We start from the raw sequence: 18,181 nt of genomic DNA on the forward strand, positions 1-18,181 counted from the left end.
TGCTGTTGCTGACAAAACCCTGATGTGAGTCTGTCCCATTTGAGAAAAGCTAGAATTCTGATCTGACTGTAAACACTGCGGTCACATCAGCAGGAATCAGATAAGAATCTGATAAAGGACCTCATATGAAAGTGACCCAGATCAGACTCAGCCCTGAAAGGAAAAACACACACACACACACACACACACACACACACACACACACACACACACACACACACACACACACACACACAAACCTGGTGTGATTTAACTGGAGAGAAAATATCAGACTTGGATCACCTTTTTCTGCAGTGAGAATGTTTCATGAGCTGTTTATCTACTTTTATGATCAGATTGATTACCAGTTTAAACTATTTTATAGTCCTGGTAAACTAACTACAGGAAATGATTTAACTTGGAGACAATTTTCCAGGAAATAATTAAAAAGTTCACTCAAATGACCACGCTTTGTAAATCACCTGACATGAAGCACCACATACGTTGTCAAATTCTCCAAATCCATACGGCTTTTTAAAAAAAAAAAAAAATTAACAATATAGGAGGACGTGACCTCAGTGTTCTCCAGCCCCATCCCCAGGTTAAAGGGGGCCCCCCCCCCTGGAGACCCCTGACCTCCCCCACAGTTTGCGACCAATAGAGACGCTGCACCTGTATCCAGTGCGCCTGTCCTGTTTGGGAAAAGTTGGCAGCGCAGCGCTGACGCTGCGTGCGTCTCAAGGGCAAAGGAAATGGGCAAAACGCGCAGAGGAGTCAGAGAACACCGCTGCCTCTCCAAACGTCTCCTCCTGCCCACGATCAGCTGCGGGCTCCGGCTCCATGTTGCGGTGCTGCCAGTGTCAGCGGAGGATGTGATTCTGTCATTTATTTAAGAGGATTAAAAAATTTTTTTAAAAAAAATAAAAAACCGGGAAGATGCGCACGGAGGGGAAACGTCACATTTTCACGGGGAGCGACAGTGTGGACGGGCTGTGACAGAGCCGGGGAAGAGGAATATGCGGCACTGTCCCTCCGCACGTCGGAACAAGCGTTAGATTTTTATTTTTTTATTTTTTACGGGACAGATCGTTCTAGAAGTGGATGATGTGATTTCCCCCCCCCTAACCACACAAAGGATTTAATGTTCGCACCACGTTTCAGCGGGAATCTGGATTATCCTCCAGACACGCCACCCGGACCCCTTGACCGGTTCCATGGGATCAGGACCAATAGACTTGTGGTGCCATCAAATAAATGTAGGAAGGCGTTGCTCAAAGTTTAAACAAGTGTTTCCATCAATAGTGGGTTATTACACCACGGTTACGTATTAAAACATTACTTAAGAAAGCCACGTTTGTTGTGTGGAGATCAGCCCACTGGAGGGAGCGTTATTTTAGACTCAGTATTAGTTTTTAGTCTGGAAACTGACGCGTCGATCATTTAGATCTTTTCACAAGGTAAAGTTGTTTCTTGAACCCTGAGGATGCCACCCTGGGTGTCCTTTGAAGGAAGGGAGACTGGGGAGTGAAAGTGGCTTTTCTCCTTCGTTAATCGGATCTGGGAAAGAGGGACACGGCCGGACAAGCCACTTTCTTTTTTGGATTGGCCCAAAAAATATTTTTGCGTGGCCCCTGGACTACTGCACAATGGGGATTATACTTCAAGTTATTCTAGGAATGTTTCAGTTCCTCCTGCTCACCAGAATACCGACGTGCCACCCCAAGGTATGTATGCATCTGACTACAAAGTCCGTGGTGGCCACTTGTAGGTTTTATCCGTCTTATAGAGGCTGGTTCATTAAAAGTCCTGCTCTGTCTGAGTGAATCTGGTCTGGTGGAGATCATGTGGGACTTGGAGGAAGTTATCCCCTAGGTCAATGACACCTGTCACTTCAGGTCCAACTGGAGTAAAAAACGCTGTAATATCAGTGGTTTATCTACAGGAATGGCTTCAACACTGTGTTTATCGTTTCCTCTTTCTATCACAAGGACTTCAGGTAAAACAACCCCTGCAAAGATCTGCTGGTCTGCTGCAGGTGCGGCACTAAACACGGGGCTGTACAGGTGCACCGGCCCCCAGGTCTCAAGTCACATGATGTCTGCGCCGTGTGCAAAATGTGCAATAAACTTGTTTATCATGCTTTTATCATCACCTCCATGCAGCAGTTTATAAGTATGTAAATATAAAATCTGAATGTAAATACGAAGGTTTCCTATTGATTTTTTTAAAAAAAAGCCTTTTAAACCTTTTTCGAGCACAAGCAGACACCGAGTGACGTCACAGAATTTTGACTTAGAGGAATGCTGTTGCAGTTGGAATGTTAGTGTAAACATCCATCCATCCATCCATCCATCCATCCATCCATCCATTTTCATGTACCGCCGCTGTATCCGCCCTGGCGGGTCACGGGGAGCTGGAGCCTATCCCAGCTGGCATAGGGTGTGAGGCGGGGGACACTCCGGGCACTGAACAGAGTTTATATTTGATTTGCTGAGTTTCATATTATTATTTATTAATTATCCAACTGTGCTAAAAACCCAGTTTAGATATTTTCATCCTGGAGTGAATAGCCTCCACAAACTGGGTTCTTTTGTTCGCCGGCGGTGCAGATTTATTAGCTATACTAACTAGCATTTAGTAGCATTAAATTAAATGAAATCTGTATCAATTAAAACTTATTATAGTTCAACTATAGAGGGTTCAGTTGGGTTTTTATGTCTGTTAAAACACTTTGAAATGTCTGTTGCCTTGATTAAGTGCTTTATAAATAAAATTTCATTGATTGATTGATCATCCATCGACCCTAATCGTTGCTCTGTGCGTAAATGGGCGAAGAAATATAAACTATAGTTATATTTACTTTGCTTGTTTGCAGAGAATCTTCCTTGATCTCTGATCTTCCTTAATTTTGTGACCAGTTAGAGGTTAATTCATTGGTAAGAACCTCTGTAAAGGTAATTCATGTCAGACATCTGGCAGGAAGCTCATCCATTAACAGCATGAAACTTGAAGGGGGGGAGACGTGTTCATTGATCATTTTCATTATTTGCTGGTTGATTCAGATATATCTAAACATTGCTGAATGATTTAGAATAGATTTTGTGTTAAAGAACTTCTGAATGTTTTGTAGCTCTGAAACTTGGGCTGGGATAAAGTTGATCAAATGTGGATATCGATGTAGATTCTTGATTCTTGATCGCTTTTTTACCTTTTCAGCATTTTGCAATAGGACATTTTTGTAAATTTACATTTTACACAATATTAAGAAAAAATATTCAAGTCAACATGGGGATCTCATGATGTGCCACCATTATCTATGATTGGATCCAGACCTGGATCTGGGAAATCCAAATTCATATTTAGATTGAGGCAAAATATGTCGGTTCACATTTTGACAAAGGAAAGGAGAACTGAAACAACACCGTCATCAATATCGAAATCAATTTTTTGGATCTGTGAAAGGGAAGATGCTATATCTTATCTATAAAAGTAGACATGGATCAGCCATCATGGAAAATCATGTACTGTATTTGTTGGTAACTCATAAACCACTGATGTGAAACACATGAATCTAGATGTTAGGAGCAGATTAACAGGGTTACTGATAAGGTGCCTGATTAGTGACAATGGTGTTAGTGGAGGTAAACGCCCTCTGAGTGCCTTCTAGTGCTTGTTCTTGCCATTCGTTTGATGAGAAGAGGAGATAAGCTAAGTTAGCTTTGTTTAGCATAAATACTGGACATGTTCAAACAGCAAGCCTGGCTCTGTCTAAAGCCATTAAAATCTGTGTAGCAATGTTTTTAATCTGCATAAATCTGTGCATAAAATTGTGCAAATGTGATTTATAACTCTTCTCTAAAGCATTAATTAAATGCTGTATGATCTACAGTATTATGACTGTGACTAGCCACTGTTTTCATTATGAAGACATGAGTCGATAGCTTCTTCAAGTAAGAGACCTGGCAGGGCAGTCAATTAAACAAAGTGCAGAAAAGTTTCACATTGGCTAGTCTGAAAAAACAGAAGATTTGATGTTTTCTTTCTAAATCTAAAATACTAATTTATCCTCCCCATTAATTCATTATTGAATAATATAAAGTATTAGTAGTCATATATTGACTAATCATTGTAGCCTGAAAGCCATGAGTTTCAGTGTTAAGTACAAAGAATGCATCATTTGAAAAACACAATCCTTGTCTTCTTGGGACTCTTCAAGTTTTACAGCTTTACACACACACACACACACACACACACACACACACACACACACACACACACACACACACACACACACACACACACACACACACACACACACACACACACACACACACACACACACACACCATGGAGAGACCTGCATATGCTATTTTTGTTTTTATGTCTGGAGCCTTCTATCAGGAACAGACAGTGCTCTGCAGCGTTGTGGGATCCTGCCTTGACTTTGCGCTGCTCTGTGATGCATGTTTAATAGATGCGTCATTGTAGACGCTACATAACACACACACACACCAGCATTCATCAATAGGCCTGCATGGTCACCTGTTCACAGCTGCTATCTCTCACCTGAGACTGTCTGGTTTCATGCTGTCTGCTGCTGTCTTCAGCATGTCTGAAGAAAGGGGACATCCTATTCTTCCTATAATGATGAGGCACAGCGTGGGAGAGATAGTGTAGGAAACACACACACACACATACACACTTTCACATGCATACATGTGTACACAGTGATGTGGGAGAGGCTGGGACAGAGATGTCTGACAGTAGACAGTGCAGATGGGATGGCACTCAGGATTGTGTTTGTGTGCCAGTTCCTTGTACATATGGCTGCCAAAAAGAGGCGATCGTCTCAAGGGCCCCACAGAATGAACACACTCACTTAATGTGACATCCTACCAGTCACAAAATGGCTTCAGGCCCAGTTAAACTCTGATCAAAGTGGGCCAAACCAGTTTGTGTGTGTGTGTGTGTGTGTGTGTGTGTGTGTGTGTGTGTGTGTGTGTGTGTGTGTGTGTGTGTGTGTGTGTGTGTGTGTGTGTGTGTGTGTGTGTGTGTGTGTGAGTGAGTGGGTGGTTACGTGTGTTTTTGTGTGTGTAGAAGGGGGTGGAGCACTCAGGGGGGCAACTGGACAAAGTCTACATTCCCTTGCAAGTGGCCTTGGTTTTCATACATGCATAGGTAAAATGTGTGTGTGTGTGTGTGTGTGTGTGTGTGTGTGTATGTGTGTGTGTGTGTGTGTGTGTGTGTGTGTGTGTGTGTGTGTGTGTGTGTGTGTGTGTGTGTGTGTTAGGGTTAGGGGAACAGATAAGTTCCTCTTTCTTTGTGACTTCTCAGATGTGTACGTGTAGTGTTAAGCGTCTTCACCTTTTTATAAATATTCAATTTCTTTTCCATTACTGGCTGTTTTTCAGTTTACATAATTGAGACATATCATTTCTTTATTTAAAAATGTTCAGAATTTTTCAAACAGTTCATGTTCGTAGTGAAGTGTTGTCTTTTTGAATCTCATGTAGTGAAAGCGTCTGAGACAGTTGGCTGTGTATTCTGGTTGAACTGATAACAACTTAGTGTAGCTTTCTCCTCCAGAGGTCAACACATGTTGGACAGATCTTACTGTCAGAATAAACTCAGCAGGAGAAGCTTTTCACTGATCCCACTTTACAAAACAGTGACAAGTGTCTTGTCCTCTCAGCTACACCCAATTCATTGTTGATAGATACTCTCATTATCTCCAACAGCGGAGCTACTCAAAGTGCTTGAAAGGCCGAAATAGATTTTAGAGAAAGAGTTAAACTTGTTCCAGAATGTTAAATGTAGACATTTCCAGTTCCATGCTAAAATGGATCAAGGGATTATGTATGAATAGAGGCTCAAATGAGGCATGTTTGATTTAGTTGTCATGGTGCTCTCACCCTCCTACATGCATATCTGTGTATCAAAGTTCAGAGCTCTGCCTGTCATTTAGCACCCGGTATTATTGAACCTCTCATGTTCAGATCAGCTGTGAAGTTTTGTTACTTTCATTATCAGTAAATACTTTGATCTGTTGATATCCAGCAGCAGCTTTTTATAATCTGACCTCAGTTTCAGACAGGGGAATGCAGACAGTAGCTCAATGGAAGTATAATGGATGATCATGAATAAAATCTTGATTATTGATCAATAACAGCAGAAAAAAAAGTATGAATTTATTGTAGATGTCAGCAATGTGAGAGTACTCACCATTGTACTATCTATTTCAGTTTTTTCATTTACTGTATTTACTAATAATCTTAGTTGCATTTTCATGATTTTAACATTATTATGTTTTGTTTTTATTCAAAAAATGTTTTGTGCTGAAACTGATCAATTCACATTAATATGTGTGGTATTTCTTTCTAAGGTTAGTACACTTATATAATGTATTGCTGAATAAGTAACTTGAAACACATTGACGATATATAGATATATTTAATATTTATATTATTTTTCGTTGATGCTGGCTGAAACCAAAATACATTTTTATTGACCTTTTGACAGTTCACTGTACTGATTTCTTTTCACTTTGCCACTCTTTGTCTGTTAAATTCATTTCTGCCAGTCAATATGACTCAAAGGTGAAATGCTGAATGTTATCTAAGGTCAAGTTGACCTGGAAACCATAAACTTTCTGAAATTATACTTTTCATATTAACTTTATCAATACTTCCACATCTCCCTCCAGCTTGTTCACTGGCGCCCTGCTGACTCCCAAAAATTCAGGGAAGGTCGAGAAGGTACGCTCCCTGTTTCTACAGAAAAGTCTTGCGCTGCTTTGTAGAGCATGATGAATGAAATCGATCGCTGTATTGATTTGTTCCTACCAGTGCGGCGTTGGTTGGAGGTTTATTCACGGAGCGTCTGCGAGCCTCGGGACACCCTAGTGGAGGTTTGGCGAGAGTTCCCGGAGGAGACGCACCATCTCTTTGTCCCATCCTGCGTGTCAGTGAGGCGATGTGGTGGCTGTTGTGCCGATGAGGCTCTGGAGTGTGTTCCCTTGCTCACACACACACTCACTATGGAGGTACACACTCAGATAGCAATACTCTAATTCTATGTATGCTCTACCAGTGCGCCGTTGGATTAATGTGATTTTTTTTTCTGGATTTGTGTGCAGCTAATGAGAACCTCCTTCATGAAGCATGAACTCATCGAGCTGCCCTTCGTGGAACACAGTCAGTGTGAGTGCAGGTAATAAAGCACCTTTTCAATGGCTGCAGATGTATTGTGTATTTCTTATTTCCTGACCTCACCCCACCTTTGACCGACACCGTCTGTCTTATCTGTGTGCAGATTAAAAGCACAGTTTCAGCCAACGGCAACTACAAGGTAAAACTTTTTCCAAGTCTTCCCTTCACACCATGCTGGAATTTAATCTTTTCTTGTCTGCTCAGTGCGAATGAGCTGTTATGAAATCTGTTCCGTCATTTCTGATGACCCCGTCTGTGCAGCCATGCACAGCACTGGTGTTGGCGCCTAAATCTTACGTACTGTATCTACAGGTTGTATCCAGTGGAGTAAAAAAGATTCCTGTTCAAACAGCAGTGCTGTTTTGGGCTTTTTGAGAATGATCCAGAACTTATAGAACAACACAGTGTAAAGGGAAGCTGATGTTTGTGTACCTTATACTGACTATCACATAATTCTATCTAGAATGTTTATGGCCCTCTGCTTCCTGTTAGGATGTGGATATAAATACAAGATTCAAATATACAGTATGTTTGTGCACCATTTATTTCACTCTGTTCGGGGTTCTCCTGTCTGTGTGGCTGTGTGTGGTTTTGCTAAATCTCTGTGCATACTTGCAAAAGTATACATGCTGTGTTTTTTTTATCATATTAATGTCCATGAAAGTTTTAGTTTGTGTGAATTTTGTCTGTTTATATGTGTGTGTGTGCCCCTCAGTGAGTTAGCATCTGTGCGACTCATTCCCAGAATCCCCTGGGACAGCCCGCATCCTGTTGTCACCATAGTGATGATTTTATCTCCTTTGCCATGTGCTTTCTTAGACTCATGGAGCAGGGTCACGCATCCATGATAACAAATTAGGGCTCCAAAGAACAACACACACACACACACACACACACACACACACACACACACACACACACACACACACACACACACACACACACACACACACACACACACACACACACACACACACACACACACACACACGCACACACACACACACACACACACAGCAGCAGCATAATCTGTTATCGATCATTTCAAAGGGAAACTAATTAACTTTGTTCCCATATTTTAATGTAGTGAATTACAGTTTTCAGATGAGATTAGAATAGAGAAAGGGAAACGCTGAAACATACAGTAGATGTGAGTAGAATCACGTTAATTAACTTTACTAAAGAAGTGCTGAGCATTGAAAATGAGCAGGAGGATATGAACGGTGACAATTAAATGAGCCTCATGGCTCTAATTTCCCTTCAGGGATTATTTAGGCATATAAAAGAAAAAATAAAATAAAATAATATCTTTTAGTTGTGAAATGAAATAAGCATCCAGAGGTTATAACAGTCTAAAAGTCATAACGCTTTAAATGCTGTCTGTAAATATTAAAAGCCCTGCATTCAAAATTTTACTTCTGATGTATTAACTGAAGTTGTGAAACTGGAGAGCCAACAATTAAAGTAAATGTTGAGTAAATGTACTGACTTAAGATGTAAACTGACTTTGAATGCATTAAATTATTAATTATTGTACTAATTATATTCATAGAGTATCTGTAGAATATAAGAAGCACACTTTGCCACCAAACTGTGATTGTACTTTGAGGTCCCTGCTTTAAAGTGAGACTATGTCTGAAGGCACAAATGGTTTGCATTAGGGTATTGTAACAACCGTTCGCTTTGAGATATGATCTTGATTAAACATTTTGGAACTTGGCTTGGCCATTGCTAAACATTTTCTGATAACCAAGTGCAGAGATGAAACTTAATACTTGTTTTTCTTCAAAAGCATTTAATTGTTTGATGAAGGTAACTTTAAAGAAACCTTATGTGACAAAGAAATGAACTGGAAAAAAAACATGATTTATCGCTGTTATTAATATATTACAATGTCATTATTTTATGTTATTATTAACATGTCTTAACGGATACTTCCAGACCCCATTTGAAGTCAAAAAGAAAAAAAGAGAGAGGGATGTCCAGGCTGAAGACAACTGGAGCCACCAGAGCTTTGTATGTTGATTGTATTAACTCTTAAGCCTTAAATCTACGTTAAGTGTGAAGAAATGTTATTTGGTGCACTTACAGCCACACACACACACACACACGCACGCTTGCACGCACACACACACACACAGACCAGATTTATTAATGATATAATTTATGGTTCAGACTCGTAAGAAGTTCAGTTTAAGGACAAGTCAGGATTTCAGGGCATCACCTTTAGTAGCAATCGACCTGCTGTAGTTCACAATGTTCAATGATTCAGCCCTGATCCATAAAAGATAACAGAGGTAGTCTTCTTCTCACCACCGTTTTACACCTGCTTCCCCCCTATATGGCTCAACTTGGGTGTGATCTCCTTCAGCATCCATCCATCATTTAATCCATGTAATTTGCTCCCAAATTCCGCTTCCACTGTCCCTGCCAGCGACAGGCGTGGTCATCAGGACCCGAACAAAGTCGGCCCCTCTCTGCCTCATTAAGTAGCTTCATTAGGACTTCCAGTCTCCCGGGGAGACAGAGGTAGAACCAGCTGCAGTTAATGGACCAAGTGACAGGAAGGACTTTCTCAGACTTTGAGATTGAAGAGTCTAGAAGAGAAATCGAAAGCCTCGCAGGCAGCTGAGTATCAATAGCCATGGTAACTAATGGAAGGACAGACCTGCAGAAAGACAAGAAAGTTTTTTAGCAGTAAAGGAAACAGTATCCTATGTTACTCACACGGTAGGTACATACGTCCCGTGGATTTCCATTTTATTTTTAGTCTTGCTTGCAACAAGGTTTGGGATCAATAGCAGAATCTTTCCGAGCCTGTATTTTCTCAGCGATAGTAAAGACTAAAAATCGAAAATACCTATTTGATGGATTGCCACAACATTTCAATCAAGCGTTCACGGTCATCTGAGGATGAAGCTTTCCTGTAACAACACAATCTGGTTGGTTGTGGTTTTCTGATTGTGGTTTTCTTTATGGCATGGATTCTCAAACTTGTTTCAGATGTTCATGATAGAGTTTGACAACTATTAATGATGTTCCCACCAGCCTCAGCTCTTGCAACGATAGCATTTGAAAAATACCACTGTGAGCCTTCTGATTCATTCTCACAGATCCACTTATATGACTTCAGAGCCTTGATAGTAAATGATTAAAGCTAATGCTATCCTTACATGCTCTTCCCTCCAGGACCCATCCTCCTCCTGCTCCTCTTCCCCCATCCTCTCCTCCTCTTCTGCCTCCTCCTTCCATCAGCTTCTCTCCCTCTCCCTCTCCATCACCGTCTCAGAGGCCTCATTGTCGCCCTTGTAGAGGGAGGAAGTGGGCGTTGGATGTGGCGTCTTGTCAGTGCCGCTGCGCCATCAGAGCTGAGAGCTGCAGTCGGAAAGGCCGGAGGCTCAACGCTCGACGCTGCAGGTCGGACCGCATGATACCAAACAATATTAACTCTTCTTTCTGGTTTCTAAACATACTCATATGTAACTTTAATAACAGCACACAGAGAGGGATCTAGAATATTAAAAATGGAATTCCAAAAATGTCATGATTTGGCAATCTTAATAAAGTCAGACATCAGAATGTGTTACTAGAGAGATGCGGACGTGTGGATCAGAGTATGTCCCTTTGCTCCACTGTAAAACTAAATCTGTTTTCTATCTAAATTATAGAGTCAGCAATTTGAGTAGTTGATCCATGACATCATTATTTAAGGCACCTAGAAGACATTTCTGGGATCAACTGTACCACATGTGGTAGAATGAGTGGACTATTATGATTAGTGCTTCTGTTCCTCATGGAGAAACATCCATGAGTCACTGAATGTAGGATTTCTCCCACTGTGACTATATTTGATGTAAAGTACGTTGCTTGTGACAGGAATGTCTGATAAGAAGAAATATGCATGCATGTTGCTCACTGTGTCACCACATTTAGAATCAACTCTATATCTGTCAAACAACGTCTCCTCTCTATTGCTTATCGTTCCAGGTGTGAAGCCATGAGAACTTGAAGTGTCTACCAACGTTTAACACCATCTTGTATCCCCCTGGTGATTCATTGCCCACTCTGAGCATTAGAGCCGTGGAACATACAAATGCTTCATACATCCAATACCTCTGACCGAAGGAAATGGAATCTGCAATGCTGCTATTTCAGCAACAAGTGCAGCATTATAGCCTGTGTGTGTACCCAAACATCATACAACCTCTTAGCTTCTGTGGTGAAGCTTCTGTCTGTCCACATGTACAGACATGTACAGTCACAAAACACATCCCATGAGCGGAGGGGTGAAATGGCAGACTTTGAGAAACGGGCTTTGCTTGGTGGTTAAATGATGGGAGTACTGCAGATGAACTGATGCAGATGAGAAATCAGTGGAAATGATGATATCAAACAAGAACATAGGATGAGAGGTCTCACTCATTAATGGGTCTCAGCCAGGGGTCCCATGTGGACGGTATTTGCAGGCAAACTGCACATGAAGACAGATTTCAATATGAAATCCACAACCGTTTCTGGGGTGGGTAACAGAACACCTGCAAAATTTACCGATGGAGACGTCTACACTTGGACATCCCAGTAGGCTGGAGAGCGTTCACATGAACTGGTGCTCAGTGTGCATGGGCCTGGAGCTGAGCTAAATACTGAGATGGAGTGTATCTGTGTGGTCTCCCCATTGACAGACCCAGATGGGTTATCCATGCAGCCGTTCTCTCTCATTCAAAGCGCATGAACACGACTGGCTCTCCAAGCCGCTTTCCAGCATTTGTTTAATTTAAGCCTTTTGTTTGCATCTTTTTTCGGTTCCTGGATTGAAAGCAGTCGCTTTGCCACCCTTTGCCTCCCTTTGCCAGTCTTTTCCTCTCTTTAAGGCAGTGAGGAGAATGACAATAATGAGGCCTGGCGGCCGTCCACTGCTTCACACATAAACATTCACACTTGTAATACCAGGAACACAGCAAATGCTGACACACACGGTATTACTTGCTCTGTGCCGCGGCAGACACACATTCATGCCTATTTACACACACATGCAATGTGAAATGAATGCAGGTAGCCATAAGCATTCCATTGTGCCACGCCAAGTGTGCAAAATATGTGACAGTTGTTTATATTTGAAATTTAATACAAAGTCTTTTAATATACTGTAGTGCTATATTCCACTGTTTTCTATTTTATTGTAATTTCAAGTTGATTGAAAAGATATTCTATATTGCAGAATGTGTGTCTTTGTTTTGTTTCTGTTCATCTTTTAATCCGTCTGCATAAATAGTCCTGCTGGGTGGTCAGCTATGTTCACACTCGCCATCTAAACCCACATGTATTGAATTCAAACAAACGGCTCGCTCAGGCCACAGATGGCTGACTATATATATTATAATGTGTAACTCAAACAGTCAGTGGAGCAGTGTTGTCTGCAGCAACAAGAAAAGCAAATAGCGGTTCCTGGTGTCGTCAAAGCAAAACGTGGCTGTTTTTGTTGCATGTCAGGATTGGAAGAGTATTATTTATTTGGAACATAACTTGTTTAGATTCTGAATGAATCTCATGGTTTATCTCCATGTTAGTTCATGACTGTTCGGCTGCTGGGAGGGAACAACAATTTGAACTGTGACCGTTTTAGAAAGGATGGGGTCTGGAGCAGCTTGTCAGTCAGCTTGACGAGTTAAAGCCGCGGCTCAGACGGCCCATAATGGCTCCTCACAGGGACTTTTGTCCTGTGCTAAATTTGAGAATTCAAGAACATTTCATCGGTGACTTGTTGGCTCCATGACACACAGAAGTGATTAATGTCCACGCTTTCCTGGCACTCTAGACTCTGAATTATTTGTGTGTAAGCCTTGAGCAAAAGAGCTTCATTTCTATCAGTGCTGTCTACAAATGAGGTTATTTTTCACACGTGAGTCCATTGTTCAGTGTTTGTTATTATCGTCAATGAATCACTACCTCTATATCATATCATATTAATGACCAAGTATATAAACATTGTTATTTTCGCTGTGCTCTATCAGGCCTCTGTTATAATAAGGATGTTTTTGTAATTTGCATTTATCAATAAGAATAGTCTCCAGTGTTGATGTGGAGACGTAGCAGATCTGTTGTGATTGTCACTCGTTTTTAAACGATAGGAGTTTCTAGTGATTGGAGGGAGAGTTTAAGAACAGACCTAGACACTGTGAGACGATTGTGGAACATGGGACAGTTTCTCAAAGCATTTGTAGCCTCGAAGTACTGGTGGCCTTTTTTTTTGGCTTTAAATTAATAGTTAAACATTTTGGGAAATGCACTTAACTTCTTGTTGAGAGTTATTTGAGGACATTAATGTAGGTGTCATGTCTGTACTGTAAATGTTGAGCCAGCTGTCAGCTTAGTTGGGGTGTTGTGTATAACACAGGTAAAGTGATCTTTTGTTGTCCCTGTTACAACTTTTCTGAAACATGTTATTCACTAAATCAAATAAGTTGATGAGATAAAACCATGTTTTTCCTGTTTTCAGTTCAGTATCTTGTCAAAAGAGATTAGCTAGTATTACATCCTGTTTGTGTAATTAAAACAAGAACATAGTGTGAAAATGATAAGTTGTGATGTTAGGGGTTATGTGTCAACAAGCACTCCAGGAAATCACAAAATACAGTCCCTGAAAACAGCAAACTGAACATTTTACTTGGTTTATAATAAATTTAACCAGCACGTTATAATTTTTTTTTAAAATTAGTCAAGCAGCTGCTGCTTAAGCTACTTCAAAGTATTTGCTGGACAGACAACGGTAGTCCGCTCATCTGAAGTGTCTTTTCCCAAATGTTTAAACAGTTAAAAAAAAAATTTATTCTGACGATTTCTGCTCATGCATTTATCTTTATATACTTCTTTTTTCTGGTGTTCAATTACAGATATTTTCATTTAGGAAGAAACAAGCAATTTTTTTATTTGGGAAACCTAAAAACTGATTTTCAGTACGGATGCAGTTGTGTTAAAGATTGCAAAGTGCATACTGCACGATAGTTCACTTAGGAAGGAAAGAAATTAAATCGATTTATCTTGGTATGACATACAAAAAGCATTCTATCTAGAAGAGTTTTGATGCATATACTGTAGATCTAAAGGTCTCCTGTTACTTGCTGTGACCAATTTCTTTTTGTCTTTTAGCAATGATTCTGAACCATCAAATCAACAGCAGTGAATTTCATCAGAAACCACTTGTATAGTTGCAGCGACTCTTTAATAACTTGGACATGTTAACATCCAGTCCAGAGTTTCAGAGCCTAATTCAACATCAGACATTGGTGTACTTTGTCTACATTGTACTGCAGAGGTAGCCCTGCTCTAGCCTTCAGTGTCTTAGCCTATAAAGACCACTTACTAATCTATATAACATTTTATAGTCTCTAATATCCAGCCGTGACTTTGTGTATGACATCGTTCATACGTTCAAATTTATTTGTAATGTCATTTCAGCTGTACTCTGCGACAAATCTCTTCTCTGCATTGTACTATTGTAGCCTATGTATAAAGAAAAAAACATACACTCTTTTTTTGCTGCTACACCATTTGTGCCCGATTATGATGTATTTGTAGAATACAATGGATTTTTATGTTGTATTAGTATATAAATGACAAGTAATCAATTCAATGTCCCTATAAAGTGTATACTGCATTGTCAAATGTATTGAAAATGATACCAGGAGACAACCGTGATGTTACAGATGTTATTAAAGGATATGTCTTATTTTTCGTATAAACATGTCATTTTCTTCCTGCCACTGTTTATCCATGCTGCTGCCCCCATCCAGCGGCGCTTTGCTTCCACCTCACTTCTTTGTTTTAACCTTTCCTTTGACGATACTGAAAGGTAAACAGTCATTTTGATGAAAGAGTCATCATGGGTGTTTGGCTCAGAGAAAGTTTGTGTGCGTGTGTGCGTGCGTGCTGAGGTGCTGTTATGAGACATAATATTATTTCTTCCCCCCCATCTCATTTGTTCTGCTGAGTCAGAACCTGGTTGCATACATAGGTGTGACGCACCGGACTGTGTGATGAAAAATTACTATTTATTTACTTTAGTATGGTTATGAGGTACTTGTAACTTACTTCACACTTCTACTCAGCTACATTCCAATGTATATTATGTTTACCTCAGACCTATTAAATAGCTACTTGCGTTTTTTCAAATTAATATTTCACATCCAGAACATATGGCCAGATTAACTGCACTTTATCATCATTGTTTTTAATGATGATGTCAGATAAAGATCTTATATTGCATTACTTATTTGCAAAAAACTGTATAGTTTTTTTCTTGTACCTTTTGTCTCCTACATTCACGGCGTTACTGCTGGAAAGTTCTGTGTTCTAATCGACCTGAAGAGTTTTCATGTTCTCCCCCTGTCTGTTCTTGCTGGTTACTCTGGCTTCCTCCCACAGTCCAAAAACATGCTATATTGGTGAACTGGTGACTTCACATTGCCTTTGTGTGTGATGGTTGTTAGTCTTTCTATGTGTTGGCCCTGTGATGAACTGTTGACTTGTCCATGGTTACAGAAAATGGATGGAAGGACCAGATTGGCATTTCTCCATGGAGACCCTAAACTGAAGTTACTCCATATTGTCAGCTATGGGCTGCTGTTTAACAAAAGTTCTGCCTTAAAAAGTGTGTGAGAGAATGTGAGAACCCAGGAGAGGAGATTTGGTTTGTGTATTATTAACAAATACAGTACCTGTTTGCACTAGTGCTGCTGAGTACTGAAATATACTCTATATGATGATGATGTCCTTTTTAGCCTTTACAGAGAGGAGAGGAGAGGAGAGGAGAGGAGAGGAGCCTGAAATACTGTTGCCAACTTGTCTGACTGGGAGAACATAATGCCAGAACTAAATATAGCTGCAAGATTAGGGAGACAGAGAGTGAGAGAGAAAACGATAGAGTGATTCATGGATCTCTAGACAGAGATGGTCCTTCTGCTCAATAAGAACAGATTTTTAAAGCTCTGCGATCATCAAAAAACCCCAAAATGTATCATGACTGGAAAATTATGTAGAAGCAGAAATTTTGTCACTGTCTCTCACATGGAACACAACGCTGTGCCAGTATTTTGTCATATCTGTCATGAATTAAATTGACTATATGTATTTTCTACTAGTAGCTAACCTTTCTCTCCCTGTCTGCCTCCCTCCATGGCCGTCCACCCCCTCTTCATCCATCTCTCTCTCTCTCTCCCTCTCTCTCTCTCTCTCTCTCTCTCTCTCTCTCTCTCTCTCTCTCTCTCTCTCTCTCTCTCTCTCTCTCTCTCTCTCTCTCTCTCTCTCTCAGTCTTTGCATTTGTATCAGGACTTCCTGTATTTTTCCACCTTGATTTCTCTGCATTCAGAGTTGTGTTTTTAAAAAACTGCAGCCATGGTTTCCTCCCTGCTTTTGTAGCAGCAGCTGTGTTGAAGCAGGTACAGGATGCTATCTGGACTGCAAGTGTGTTTTGTTTGATGGTATCAGCACTCCTGTGTGTGTGAGAGAGAAAGAGAGACAGACAGAGATAAAAGACTGAACGAGAAAGAGAGTGACTGAGTTCAATTTGTGCAGTGTGAACAGGAGTCACATGTGTTTGCTGGTATCTGTTAAACTGACAGGAAAGTGACTTTTTAAACACTCTCATGTGAACACAAAGAATGTTTTTTTTAATTTGACAGAGTAAATATCCAGCATTATCTCCAACAGAAACATGGATCCGCAGACCTTGTCTGTCTCAATCCAGTGAAGGACATCAACCTCGATAAAAGATTTACAGTTCTTGTTACAGCATGGGAAACAGTAACCCTCTAAGTCAACAGGTTGAGAATTTAGTTTGAACATCACTGTTATAAGGGCATTTATTTTCTTCACATTTAACTGTTTTGCTCTATTGGCCAGAATAATAACTTTAAATACAGTTTCGTCAGCATTTATAATATGCATGGAGTAATTCAGAACACATACAATATATAAAAAAGACTAAGTTGCTTTGCTATGTCAGGCTTTATTTCCTGCATGCTAATGTCAGCAAGCTAAGATTCTCACAATGGCAGTACTAACATGCTGGTGTGTTGTCAGTTTGTCAGTAAAGCATTTACCATGGTCCCAGTCACAGTTAGAGTGACTTCATTTAATGAGCGCTAAATTCAAAATATTGCATTTTCACAAACCAAACCAAACTTTTATTTTATAGTTGAGAAAGTACAAAACCCTGACTGTCTCTTTCTTAGAACAACTATGTGATTTAATGATGAAGTATGTTGAAGAAATGTATGATATTCACAAGAGAAATGTGAAAAGAAAGGCTTTTTCTAGGGAGAAACTCCTCTCTCCTTTAACGCTCAGCTCTATTCAGCAAAACTTCACATAACTCGCGTGATGATAAAGGAGAACGTTTCGCAGGAGGAGATAAGACTGGTGGCTTACAGGTAAGTATAAAAGGTGAAGGGGAGTGTTGAGGTGAGTGGTGAGGGCTGTTGCATGGTGTATAAGGAGGAGTGGGGGGCTGGAGATTTTGCGGTTGAGGGTCTAGCAGTAAATTGGTGAGGGCATACTTGTGGTCTGGGCATGCTCTGTCCTGTCAGGTAGAGGATGCAGGTACCAGTAGAGGAGATCAGAGAACCTCCAGGATGTTATCTCTCTGTCCATACCATACCTGCAGGTCGACTCACTGGAGGCAGCAACCAATCATGTTCTTTGTCTGCTCATTCCGCCTCTTCTCCCTCCCTCCCTCCCTCTTTAGTTCTTGTACACACACAGGCATAACAGCACCAACTAAGAAGTCTTTCAATAAAGTTTTGAGTGTACCTGATATTTGTTGTCTATCTTGAACCCCTAACACTACTGCTACGTATTAAAAGTAGAATTTGTGAGGTTCTGTGACAAGATGCTTTGCGTGAATTAAACCTGTCTTACTAGGAGTAGCAGTCATAGAATAAAACTTGTTCCGTTCGGGGTCTCTACAGCATGTCATCCTTTTTTCCATTTTTAGATT

At 40.5% G+C, this 18,181-nt stretch overlaps 1 protein-coding gene across 2 annotated transcripts; it reads left to right on the top strand.

Annotated features, from left to right (window-relative positions):
* Positions 1-240: 240 nt before the first annotated feature.
* On the top strand, positions 241-14,913 carry vegfba (vascular endothelial growth factor Ba). Of its 2 annotated transcripts, XM_068325509.1 has the most exons (8): positions 243-1,703; positions 6,683-6,734; positions 6,825-7,021; positions 7,115-7,188; positions 7,291-7,326; positions 9,129-9,203; positions 10,377-10,604; positions 11,175-14,913. In XM_068325509.1, the coding sequence occupies exons 1-8, from the start codon at positions 1,626-1,628 to the stop codon at positions 11,194-11,196; spliced, it is 762 nt and encodes a 253-aa protein (XP_068181610.1). In that variant the 5' UTR covers positions 243-1,625; the 3' UTR covers positions 11,197-14,913. The 2 variants fall into 2 exon arrangements, with proteins under 2 accessions (XP_068181612.1, XP_068181610.1); XM_068325511.1 differs by lacking the exon at positions 9,129-9,203 and having other exon boundaries at positions 241-1,703.
* The last annotated feature ends 3,268 nt before the right edge of the window (positions 14,914-18,181 follow it).

The sequence above is a fragment of the Antennarius striatus genome, chromosome 10, assembly GCF_040054535.1.
Source record: "Antennarius striatus isolate MH-2024 chromosome 10, ASM4005453v1, whole genome shotgun sequence".
Classification (NCBI taxonomy): domain Eukaryota; kingdom Metazoa; phylum Chordata; class Actinopteri; order Lophiiformes; family Antennariidae; genus Antennarius; species Antennarius striatus.

Excerpts from the sequence above, each read along its gene's own strand:
- vegfba (XM_068325509.1), top strand. The coding sequence starts at position 1,626 with ATGGGGATTATACTTCAAGTTATTCTAGGAATGTTTCAGTTCCTCCTG. Across the intron at positions 7,022-7,114 it reads CACACACACTCACTATGGAG|CTAATGAGAACCTCCTTCAT; the intron begins GTACACACTCAG and ends ATTTGTGTGCAG. Across the intron at positions 7,189-7,290 it reads CACAGTCAGTGTGAGTGCAG|ATTAAAAGCACAGTTTCAGC; the intron begins GTAATAAAGCAC and ends ATCTGTGTGCAG.